This window comes from Cryptomeria japonica, chromosome 7, assembly GCF_030272615.1.
Source record: "Cryptomeria japonica chromosome 7, Sugi_1.0, whole genome shotgun sequence".
NCBI classification, from domain to species: domain Eukaryota; kingdom Viridiplantae; phylum Streptophyta; class Pinopsida; order Cupressales; family Cupressaceae; genus Cryptomeria; species Cryptomeria japonica.
Window position 1 is genome coordinate 828497893 of NC_081411.1, and position 13000 is coordinate 828510892.

Consider the following 13000-nt stretch of genomic DNA (forward strand, 5'->3'; position numbering starts at 1 on the left):
ATTTGAAAACAATAAATGAGAAACACATGAACTAAGGGCCATGAATGAGCATAACCTAAACATAATAAACTTCAACAAACTGAAAAAGAAAAACAACGACAAGATGGATCCCATGTAGAGTTTGGGCCTTGTTGACATTAATCTTTGAGAATGCTTTCATGGCCTTGTTGACATTAATCTTTGAGAATGCTTTCAAAGAAGACCTTATCCATAAATATCCAATCTAAATAAAAGTCTTTAATCAACGATATGCGTTATCAAATTTTGAAATTAGATAAGACATACCTCATGAAAAACAAATTTCTGATGCCTTGTGGGCCGGGGTGAGTTTTTTCTGAAGTGGCCAACAGTAGATTCAATTACCACTTCGTTATTTTTCTTCGAATCAGACATTTAATCAGTCAACTGTAGTAGAATCTTACGACAAAAAACTGATCCGAAAACTATAGGTACATCCTATACCCCACGATGGGCTAGAAAACGTGTTTGCTTGTTACACCGCGCAAGAATTTCACGGTAGGTGGAGTATGGGAGAAGGGAGGAATGAAGTAGCAAATGGAACATCTGGTTAGCCTGGAATCATTATCTTTTGTAAAATGAGAAAGTATATTAGAATGCCCAAAGTCTCAGAATTCGGACAGGATTTGTTTTTGTTCTGCACTAGACATATACACAATAGACGTGCATTGAATATAGGCGTTGAAGAATAGATATAGATTGAATATAGGCTTGAAGTGCAGAAGTGATATTCAGCCATTGAAGTACCATGGGAAATACACTGAGGCGTTTGTATGAGGAATGCTACAGTCCTAGACCTGAAGGGGGTCATGGAGTGAGTCCTGGTACAGCTGGTTTCGATGCATTGGCTCGTGATCTCTTTCAATTTGAGAACACTGGCCAGGTATTCTTAAGAATTGAGAGCAGAGATCTTGTTTTCTGCTCTGTATTTTGCTTTGTTTTGTTTTTGTTAAGCTGTCATTTTCTCTTAATAACAACCTGATTGCCCACAAGATGAAATTATGCCATGCCTATGGTTTTGTATTAGTTTTGCGATTTGGGTACGTTTTTGGCTATTTGCTTCCTATTTTCCCTTGGTTTTTTGTGTTTTGGATATTCAATTATGTTAATTATCATTTTGTGATCAATTTGAGAGCTGTTTTTTCAAGTTTTATCTTCGGATCTGAGGCCTTTCCACTCCCTTTTTTCTCTTACTTGTTTTATGTATGAATAATATAATGGTGCATATTAATCCAAAACAAGTTTTGTCTAATGTTCTGATAGAGTAAGAACGCGTTGACATTTCCTTATTGATTTTTTTGTTCAGAATTACATTTTACGAGTTAATTTTGATATTGGGGCTTGTTTATTGTTTAAGGTGCCAGAAGGATTAAGCCAGCACCTAGAGGCTTCAAAGAAAACACAGGCTACATGGTATGGTATCGTTCTGCTTCTCAGAAGTTAATAGTATACATTGATATGAATAGGTGCAATGTGATCACAGTGTTTTTATCATTTTCAAACTTTGAATAAAAAAGTAATGAAGTTTAAGCATCTCAGGTCAAACTCAGATCTGCTGTTTCCAGGTAGAACCATTTAATTTCTAAAAACTTAAGAAAAAAACTCTGTATAGTTGTTTGTATTAGCGAATCCCTTTCGCATTTTCTCATCTTTCATCCTCCTTGGGCCTCTGGCTCTAGCAAATCTATTGTCTCCCTGCAGTTGCACAGAGGTAAGGAAACCCTCTTTCTGGCTATTTACCCAGTGGTGATTTGTTAGGCCAGTGGATTTTTCCATTCACATGGCTGGGCTGCTTCCTCCTGCAATCATAGTTATCTATAGGTCACTGGACTTGTCCAGCATTCTGTCTCATGTGTGTATCCTTTACTGGAAATTTCAGCAGCAGCTAACCTTTGAACTAGGATGTCCGGAAAAGTATGGGATAGTATTTGAAGCCTGAGCCTTAACAACAACAAAAGCTCATAGTTCACGAACTGTAAAATCCTGTTCTTTCCTCTCTCAATAGATTTCTACCATCTAATTTTGCACTGCTTGGCAATTGATTTCGGTATATCCTTTCCCTAATTCTGATCATCTGCCGGAATTCTATCTGAAAGCTTTCATTTTTGAGTACACATTATTGTCCATAAATTAGTTTTTAATAAATAAACAACAGGAAGCTTTACTCTTCGCTTGAGTTTGGTTCCTTTTACTATTACAGCTTACAAAAATCTTCTAGGTCTTTCAACCTTCTCATTTGGAGATGTGAATTTTTAAAACTCAAACCAGACTTGGAAGAATAAGTTTCTTGGATAGCATCAATGATTTCAGCTTGTGAGAGTAAACATTTTATGCCCTTTATGGTGGTTGAAATTCTACCACAACTGACATTACACTCAGATCTAATCATCAAAGCAACTCTCAAGCCATTGCCAATGACGTTCTTTTATCCAGCTCTCAAATGGGCATGGAAAGCTTACTTGGCACTTGGCAGATAGAGGTTACACTGTTGGGTTTTTACCCTTTAGAGGGATGAGATGACTCCTGCAATTAGCCTCCGGCAAACAGTGTATATTCCTGATGGAGAGTTTCTCTATAGTCAAACTTTGAATTTGTGTGTCCTTTTTTAAGTGATGTTTAGTGTTAAAGCCTCGAGATTCACCGGCACAAAACTAGCATTTTCTCATAAACTCACAAATGTCACGCACACAGAAATTTCCTTGTTTCACTTGCTTTTTTTGTAACTTTCTGCTCATTTAAATCTTTGATTCAACGTATCTTGTTCAATAGAATCTCCACTTACATAACTGTATGCTTATTTCAAAAGGTATAATAAAATCCAAGCAGCATGGAAGGAGGAGCCTCCTAAGAATGCTGAACAAGCAGCAACACTTATTGTCAGAGCATTACACAAACATCACAAGGTCAATGTTGAGGTATATCTCTAAGTCTAAGGCTCAGCGGCCTTCATCAACGTAAATTTTTCCCTCTTTAGCCTTTTTCTGATTTGTCTAAACAAAGTACAAATGAGCAAGAGATTCCCTTATTTTGTAGGGTCTCTTGGCATTTTATGGGCTTCCATACCCTGCTGCATCTGTACAAATTCCAGAACAGACTCTACAAAAATGGCCAGTAGGGGTGAAATTTGAACTGCACAGTCTTCAAGTAAGACATGAATTGAGTTTGTCTTCCTGTCTGTCTTCCCTTGTGTTTCATATACTAATATGTTAGCCACAACAGGTAGATGCGAGGGCTGTTGCAGATGGTGATACAATCACAGTATATGTGGATACAAAGAAGCCCAGAGAATCTTCAGAGGTTCCAGTCTCAGTGCAGAAAGCAGCAATGGAAAGGCGTGAAGCTCGAACAAGGAGGGATTATGTGAGAGCTGATGCATTACAGAATCAAATTGCAGATGCAGGATATAGGTTTGGTTCCAATGTCTTACAAAACTGCAAAGTTTCCTGTATGATTTTCTTCATGAATGTCTCTTCCTTGTGTTATACCATATCAAGTATCTTCCCTCTTGCAGGAACAATTGAAGATGGTTTTGATGCCATTGTATAGTTTAATTTTCTCATCTTCTAAATTTACCAACTAACATATATCAATCAAGCAATGTACATGACTTTTTGATTATCTGTAGAACAGAAAGTTTAAACTTGCTTGCCCTTAAAATGCCATTAATCAGAATCTCATGAATCCTCCTTTATTTTAGTTTTAAGGTTAAAGGTATTGCAGCAATTAACAATTTTTCTATTTTCCAACAGGGTATTTGATGGAGCCAGAAATGGTGACGATATCCTATCTCGCAAATATCGAATTCGATTAAGGTTGATGTTCATGGGGTTTTAGAGTTTTGTATTTCTTAATGTATCTGACCCAAGGAGTGCGGGATGATGGCCTTTTTCTTCATTCCTTGGCACATGAGTTATAATGGCAGTTCTAAATGTAAGTCCTCCGTGATTGCAGGGGAGTGGATGCACCAGAGAGCAAAATGCCTTATGGCAAGGAGGCAAAGGAAGCATTACTCAATCTAATTGAAGGGAAAAGTTTGCACATACTAGTCTATGAGCAAGATCGATATGGTCGCTCTGTAGGAGATGTTTACTGCGGAAATATCTTTGTTCAGGTGAAGAATGGAGCAATTTTCAACTTTACAATAGTTTATTGCCAAGCAATTGCTTTTCTGTTTCAAAATGTGTTTGGATGTAGCTACCTTAAAAGTTTCAGGAAAACAATGTTTTAGGTCAGAATTGTGACTTATCATCAAGAGTGGAAGTTAACATTTAAAAATATATTTTTCATCAAAGAAAACCAATATTTTACACTAATTTTAATAATTAAAACAATTTTTTACACTAATTTTAATGATTTGTTCTCTCTTTGTTTGTTTTTTTGACTCTATCATTAGGAAGTACTTCTGAAAAGGGGATTTGCATGGCACTATTCACAATATGATCAGCGTCCAGAGTTTGCCGAGGCAAGGAAAATTGTTCTCAAATAATTTGTGTCTTGAAGAATTGATTACCATAAATTTTTCATTTTTAACTTATTTTGAATTTGCCAATTATGGTCATTAATATGAATTTTTATTTGATTTTACAGTGGCAAAAAGAGGCCCAAGCTGCCCGTGTTGGGCTATGGGCTTCGTCCAACCCACAAAAGCCATGGGAGTGGAGGAAAGACAAACGGGAAGGTGTCCCCATTGCAACTTTTGCTTGAGACCCCATTTCAGCGGTCTCATCATCGTTACTTTCGAGGATGGAATAGAGAGAAACCGTAAAACAGTGAAAGGGAAATTCAGTTTTGCCTTTCATGAACTTGTGGAGCCCTTGAGCTTGTTTGAACATTAAAACATCATTGTTTCTTCAATTCCAAGGAAAGGAATATATGGTTACATATATTTTGTAAAATCTTGTTTACATTAATGTTTCAGATCATTCAGTGGTCTATCGTCATGATGCAAACAGGTGTTTGCATTGTCAAATCATAAATGTGTACACAACTACTTACTAACTTTTACAAATAAGAAAAATGATTGGGCAAAAATATTTCATTATAACATTTTTAAAAATATAAAAATAAGTCTAAGGTAATTATGTAAGAATACAAAATCATTTATTTATATATATATATATATATATAAAAGTTGATATGTGAACAATCTTTATTAATATTAATAAAGAAGAAACTCATATTTTAGGTTTATTAATAGTTCAATTTGAGGGTGGGTGTTCTTTTAAGTTTATTATCGTGATATTCACGATTGAGGGTAGTGAACTTTCACCAAAATATATTTTTAAGGTCAAATTCAACCTTTAAAGAATAATTGATTTTCTCACTATCATTATAGTTATATGGTCCTCATATATTATTATGTTATTTATACAAAACGACTTCCACTAGCTCCCATAGTTGATTTCTCTATTCCTCTATAAATAGCGAGATGTCCTTCTCTAAGCAAGTCCTCGCCATAGGAAATTTGTAATTCTTTTCATCCCAAGGATGTCCTCTAGAGCTTTAATGGTGAAGGCTCCACCAATGTTATCGTTGCTTTTGGCCACATCATACTCCTCGAAAGTTAGGGCCTCACATCTATACTTCTATTGAATATAATTTATTATTATCATTTTAGCAAACCTCTTGTCCCAAAAAGATGTAGATGGTGTTTAACAAAATAATTTCTATAAATTGTTCATCGTGCATGTATTTCATGCCTTTGCACTAAGTTGTTTCCAATAATTAGTCAAAGTGCCTCAAGTGCATGTGATGAGCCAATTCAAAAAATTGCTCTAATTGTTTGGGGATAGATAACTCTCTATAGTCATAAAATAGCTTGGATAGAGAAATTTTGGGAGGCATATTTGAGGTTGAGTAATAAGAAGATACTATCATATTACAACTCCCCAATTTGGCACGATTATTTTCTATTGATCTTTTTAAGGTTTCTCTCACGTGAGAATTTATTTCCAAGACACAAACTCGGTTCTTCTTATAGTAAAGATTTTATTTCTAATTATTCCTACAAGTTGATGTCAATCCAAGCATTTGAATTGTCATGCATTATAATTTCACTAATTTGTTTGATGGCATTGCTTGCCAACATGTCTACAATTTCATTTTTGGGAGCACTCTTGTTATGAGGCTATCGGTAACTCTATTGGTCGTTTCTTCAAGGTTGATGAAGCTATGTCCTCAATGAACCACACTAACTTTTCTCGCATTCTTGTGGACATTGACATCTCCTCTCCTCTCTAAGGAGATGTGGTTCTTATGGTGGGGGATAGGCCTTGGTCACAACTGTTGTATTTTGAAGGCCTCCCCTTCCGCTATAGGAGATGCTTCTCTACAAGTCATCTTGCTTCGGACTACTCTATTTCACGCCACAAAGGTGTCTCTACCTGGTGGAAGAATGCTACTATTGATCACTTAACAGTTAATGCTCTTGACTTTACGTCTGTTGGCTCCTTTCATGAGGATGATGTTGATGTCGTGCCCCTCATAGCTATTGATGCTCATGTTGCTCCTTTTGAGGTCCCCGCTCCTACTTCTCATGCTCTACAGCCACGCTCTTTTGTTGTTGTTTCGTCACAACATGTTGTTGCTCTTAAATAGCCCCCTGTTGTTCTATTGCAGCACTCTATTGACACCACTGATTGTAATCCTACGGGATCCCTTCCAATTGATCTCTCTTTTGATGGACCTAGATTGTGGTTTCTCGCAAGAGGAAGGGGAAGTCTTCTCCCCTGCCCCAACACCCCCCCCCCCTTCGTTGGGGTGTCTCTCCCTCCCTTTGATTAGGGTCTTCTTTGTTCTCCGGTTGGATAGGATTCCTTACTTGTCTGACTGTGTTTGTTTCTAATTGCCTTTGGGTTGATTTTTGTGTTGCCAACATCATCTCTCTTGATGTTTCTTGTTTTTACTATGTTAAGGGTCAGTGCCCTAGTTAACGCTACTTTACTAATCAAAAACATGTCTATGTTAGGTCCCGGAGACAACTGAGAAGGGGGGGGGGGGGGGGGTGAATCAGTTGTCAAATAAATTCAAACCAAAACAACTTAACCAACCTTAATGCTTAATACCGGTAAACCAAACTTTATGTCGGTAGACAGTTTATCAGTTAATTGTAGTACCGGTAAAGATTAATGCATGAAACAGAAAGACAATAACATCCACAACACATAACACCAATATTTGTACGTGGAAACCTTGTAAGGGGAAAAACCACGGTGGGAAACCTTACCCACAATAAGATGATACTACTGCAGATAGTATATGTATACAAATGGGATCTGCACATGCAAAAAGGCCAAGTTCCTAGAGCTCACTGCTCAAACACAAATAGGAGTCACACTAACTACAATTGGATGGTTAAATCCAATAAGAATGTACTGCTCAAAATAGCATCTTCATATGTTGGATTTGTTAGAGTAAAGTAATTAATTAACTTTGCTCTCCTCTTAAGATTTCTCTTTATGCATACATTAGTCATTTAATAATTAATATTTAATTATTAAATGCTCACACCTTAGGGTTAGGTTTTCCTTTGGTGTTGATCTCCTTTATAAGGATTGATCTCTTGTATTATTCAAATTCTTGATTCATATTTTCTCTGATAATACATCTTTTCTCTTTGTCAGAGCCAAAACCCTTGTATTTGTTCTCTCTCTTTCTCTGTGACAGGTTTCTTGCATGCAGGTTTCTTTTGGGTTCTGTGGATTTGTATTTTTCAAATCCTACATGGTATCAGAGCCAGATCTGCTGCAGCTTGTTCAGACTTTTGAAAGATTTTGAGATCCAGGTTTTGGTTGCATCAGATCTGTGTTTGTCTTCTGTTTTTTATTTTGGAATAGGGGGTATTTTTTTCGGTGCACTTTGAGCCCAAACGGACCTCACCGTTGAGCTCGTAGCGCCCAAAAACCTCTATTTCCATATAAAATTCGTCCGATTTGGACACAGTTGCACCAGGAGGCAAATTTTTTTTGGCCCCAAGGCCATACGGCCCTAGGGCACGACAACCGAGGCAAAAATTTCAAAAAAATTAAACAAAAATCATAGTTTTTGTTTAAATCGGGCGCAGCCTCTTTTGGAGGCACGCGCAGCCCGGCGGTAACCCCCGTCGCGCCCCCGCTGCACCGCCTGCCGCCCACCGCGCCGCCCACCGAGAACCCCCGCCCGAGCGCCGCCCGCCCGCAGCCAGCCCGCCGCCCGCCGCTAGCAGCGCTGCCCCCGCGCCGCCGCCCCCTGCGCCCGCCCCTGGTCGCCCAGCGGACCAGGGGCTTTTTTTTTTTAAGCCCTTGAGGGCTTAAAGGGCCTATTTGGGCTCTTTTGGAGCAGTTTTACTAAATCGGGTATAACTCGGGCATTTTAGCTCGGATTTTCGAATGAAAATAGGCGTTGGAAAGCTGGTTCCGAGCCCGATCTAAAAGATGCAGATCTTTTTTTCTGATTTTTCCGTTTTGCAGTTTTTTTTGTAAGTCGAAGTCAGAACAAGTTTTTTGCACTCCAGGAGCCATATCTTTTGCATACGGACTCCATTTTTCGAAAGCGAATAGGCGTCGGAAAGGTGGTTCTGTGCTCTTTCCAGATCTACAGTCTATTTCATCAGAAAAATCTTCAGATCAGTTGAGGCACAGTTCACAGGATGGCAGACAGACCTATTGAATCTCTCACACCGCATAATTACCACACTTGGAAGGGTCGCATGATGACTCTTCTCCAGTCAAAAGGGTTATGGTCCTGTTTGGATGAGGTTCAGCCTCAGTTGACACGTCCTTTTGAGATTATGCAGCACAGGAACAATATGGATCAGGCTATGGGATTGATGGCTTTACACATTTCCGACAGTCTCCAGTTTCATCTTGAGGGTTGTATCACTCCTCGAGCCATTTGGACCAAGTTTGAGGGACTTTTTGGTACTGTCAACGAGTTCAGAGCTTTGCAGCTTGAGGCAGAGTTAACTTCCTTGGTACCTGATTCATTTCCTTCTATTGAGGACTTTCTGATGAAGTTCAAACAACAAAGATCTATCTTGCAAGGTTGTGGTAAGACTAAGACTGATACAGAGTGCATTTTCCTGATTCTCTCTAAGCTTCGGGGTCCATTTCAGATCTTCTCTTCGACCTTCTATTCCACCATGGATGCCTTGGGTGCTCGACATGTCATGCCTTCTTTTGAGGTCTTTTGTGATCGTCTGACTCGTGAGCAAGCTAAGCTTAAGCAGTTGGATTCACTTTCAGGTTCACAGAACCAAGCATTGGTAGCCCAGCCCTCCAAAGGAAAACAGAAGCAGAAATCAAAGCCTAAGAAAGATTCAGAGGCTAGTGAGAATCCCTCCAAGCCACCACCTAAGTCTGATTCAAAACCACAATTCAATTCTAAACAGGGCAAATCTTCAAAGTCTGGTGAGTCTTCCTCCAAGACTAAGAAGAAATCAGGTGATCCTTGCAGTTTTTGTGGCAAGGAAGGACATCCCGTTTCCAGGTGTTGGAAACGTTTAGAGGCTTTGGAGGAAGCCATGCAGCAGCATAATATCAGTGCACCAAAGCCTCCTTCACAGCCCACAGGGAAAGGTCATGCTCTTTCTGCACGAGCATTGTCCTCAGCGTCCACTTGGATTCTAGATTCTGGTGCCTCTCACCATATGACACACACACAGGATTTGGTCACCGCTCTTGCTCCTACAGGCACTCGACATATTGCAGTTGGTGACTCAGCACAACTTTCCGTTCAGGGTTCTGGTACTGTTTCATTGGATGGTGGTTGTCTTCAGGATGTGCTTTTGGTTCCTGACATTTCGACAAACCTACTATCCGTTTATCAGATTTGCCACTCTGGCTCTGGTAAGATAGTTGAGTTCTCTCCACATGATGTGGTTATTCGAGATCTTCATGATCCTGACTTGGTTGTGGCTACTGGGAGTGTGGATTCTGCATCTCACTTATATAGTTTTGATGGCTTTGAGAGTTCAGACACTGTTGGTTCCTCTCTTATAGCACATGCAGATTCAGTGAGCAGGCTTTGGCATGAGCGTTTTGGTCATGTCAATTACAGATATCTACAGCAGATGAGTACACAGGCACTTGTGATTGGGCTTCCACAGATTTCTTGTACAGATGGTGTATGTCATGGTTGTGTCCTTGGCAAACATCATCGAGATCCTTTTCCTAAGGGTCGAGCCTCTCGTGCTAGGGCAGCCCTAGAGTTGGTACACAGTGATCTTATGTCCTTTCCGACTCCTTCTTTTTCAGGGGCCCGTTATGTACTCACTTTTATTGATGACTTCTCCAGACGTACATGGGTGTACTTTCTTAAGTACAAGTCTGATGTCTTTGACTCTTTCAGGAAGTTTAAGACATTTGTGGAGAAGCAATCTGGACTTTCTATCAGGAGGATACGCACAGATAATGGGGGGGAGTATGTAAATCAGGCTTTCAAAGATTTTTGCACTGAGCATGGTTTACAGCATCAGTTTACAGTTCCTTATACCCCTCAACAGAATGGTGTTGCTGAGAGAAAAAACAGAACCTTACGGGAGATGGCAAATTGTATGATACAGTCTCGAGCTATGAGTTCTTCATTTTGGGCTGAGGCAGTCAATTGTGCCAATTATATTCAGAACCGAATGCCCCATAAGGCATTATGACATATGACTCCTGAGGAGGCTTGGACCCATGTCAAGCTTGATGTTTCTACATTCCGAGTTTTTGGTAGTGAGGCTTGGGCATTTATTCCTGATGCTCAGCGGATAGCCATGGAGAGGAAGAGCCGACCACTCATATTTGTTGGCTACTGTGAGGATGTTAAGGCATACAGGTTGTTTGATCCTGATTCCAGAGAGGTCTTGTTTCGGCGGGATGTCCAGTTTGATGAGTGCTATCCTCAGATGGATTCTCCATCACCAGCTTCTCCCTCATTGCCTACTCCTTCCTCTTCATCTCTTGAGGATTACTTATCTCTTGAGGATGATGTAGATCATGATCCACCATCTCCACCACCACCAGTTGCTCCGTCTTTGCCGAAGTGGGCCCGTGATACTGTTGATGCAGCTGGTTCTTTGGCAGGTGATCCTTCAGATACTCGTCGCACTCGTGCTCAGACATCTGGTTCTAGTCTTTTGAGTCATACCCTTTCAGATGATCCTCAAAAGTTTTCAGAGGCGACAGGACACCCAGAGTGGGATAGGGCCATGGATGAGGAGTATTCTTCTTTGATGAAGAATCATACTTGGGATCTTTGTCCTCTTCCTAAGGGAAGAAAGTTGGTTCGGTGCAAGTGGGTGTATCGTACCAAGTATGCTGCAGATGGTTCTATTGATAAGTATAAGGCCCGTCTTGTTGCGAAGGGGTTTTCTCAGGTAGAGGGTATTGACTACTCTGAGACCTTTGCTCTTGTCGCCAAGATGAATTCTATACGCCTGGTACTTTCACTTGCAGCTTCACAGGGATGGACAGTGTTTCAGATGGATGTGAAGAGTGCCTTCTTGCATGGAGACCTACATGAGGAGATCTATATGGAGCAGCCTCAGGGTTTTGTGCAGGACACTTCTTTGGTTCGTAGACTTCGACGTTCATTGTATGGTCTCAAACAAGCCCCCAGGGCTTGGTATGAGAAGATGGACTCCTTCTTGCTTTCTTCGCACTTCACACGCTGTCATTCCGATCACACAGTCTATATTCAACGTCAGGAGGGTGATCTTTTGATTCTAGTGCTATATGTAGATGATCTCATCATTACAGGTAGCTCATCCTCCATGATTCAGAGTGTTCAGAGAGCTTTGATGGAGCAGTTTGAGATGACCGATCTTGGTCTCTTGCACTTCTTTCTGGGTCTACAGGTTATTCAGTCTTCGGATGGGATTTCCATTTTTCAGGAGAAGTATGCTCTTGATATGCTTCAGCGATTTGGCATGCTTGATTGCAAGTCTGCCCCCACTCCATTTCAGTCAGGTGTTGTTTTGTCTTCCACTTGCTCTACTCCTTCAGTAGACCCCACTTTATACAGGCAGTTGGTTGGCAGTCTGTTGTACTTGACACATTCTCGTCCTGATCTTTCCTTTGCGGTTGGCCTTGTCTCTCGGTTCTCCCATGATCCTCATGAGAGCCATTGGCAAGCAGCCAAACGTATTTTGAGATATATTCGGGGCACCACACAATATGGCATTCACTACTCTTCAGGATCCCCTCATATCATTGGCTTCACTGACTCCGATTGGGCTGGTGATGTCAATGATCGGAAGTCTACTTCTGGCTTCGTTTTTTGCCTTGGTTCTGGTCCTATCACATGGTCTTGCAAGAAGCAATCTGCTATTGCATTATCATCTACAGAGGCTGAGTACCGTGCAGCAGTGTTAGCCAGTCAGGAGGTTTTATGGCTTCGGCAATCGATGACAGAGTTTGGGTTTCCTCCAGATTGTCCCACTATTCTTTGGTGTGACAACCAGAGTGCCATTCACATTTCTCGCAACCCAGTGGAGCATCAGCGGACAAAGCATATTGAAATCCACATGCACTTCATCAGACAGTTGATTCAGGATGGTTCTCTCATCTTGGAGTATATTCCTACAGAGGAGCAGGTTGCAGACATCTTCACTAAACCTTTGGCATCTCCGCGCTATCTTCAGTTGCGCTCAATGCTTGGGGTGAAGGAAGTTGTCCTTGGGGGGTCTCAGTGAGGCCTTCCTTCCTTCATGTTCCTTCATGTTTTCTTTTCAGCATGATTCTTTATCTCTTTTTGGAGAGGAGTTTTTTCCCACTGGGTTTTCTCCTTTACTCCGCTTTATAGAGATTTTCTTGTATTCGAGTACCTCATCAGGCCTTGTTGCCGGGACCCTCTTTTGCATTGTAGTTCCTTTGCTTTCTTCTGCATTGTTTGTAGCTGCATTGTAGCTCATCTTAAGGGGGGGTGTTAGAGTAAAGTAATTAATTAACTTTGCTCTCCTCTTAAGATTTCTCTTTATGCATACATTAGTCATTTAATAATTAATATTTAATTATTAAAT

General features: G+C 40.4%; 1 protein-coding gene across 1 annotated transcript; it reads left to right on the top strand.

The window, feature by feature from the left end:
- Positions 1–406: 406 nt before the first annotated feature.
- LOC131038982 (uncharacterized 38.1 kDa protein) lies at positions 407–4958 on the top strand. Its single transcript, XM_057971614.2, has 9 exons — positions 407–901; positions 1376–1431; positions 2825–2933; positions 3052–3162; positions 3238–3425; positions 3768–3830; positions 3970–4129; positions 4412–4480; positions 4606–4958. Exons 1-9 carry the CDS (start codon positions 767–769, stop codon positions 4720–4722), a joined length of 1008 nt encoding a protein of 335 aa, XP_057827597.1. The 5' UTR covers positions 407–766; the 3' UTR covers positions 4723–4958.
- Positions 4959–13000: the final 8042 nt, after the last annotated feature.

Coding starts and splice junctions, on each gene's coding strand:
- LOC131038982 (XM_057971614.2), top strand. CDS start 767: ATGGGAAATACACTGAGGCGTTTGTATGAGGAATGCTACAGTCCTAGA. Junction 3,426..3,767: donor ATTGCAGATGCAGGATATAG/GTTTGGTTCCAA, acceptor ATTTTCCAACAG/GGTATTTGATGGAGCCAGAA. Junction 3,831..3,969: donor AAATATCGAATTCGATTAAG/GTTGATGTTCAT, acceptor CCGTGATTGCAG/GGGAGTGGATGCACCAGAGA.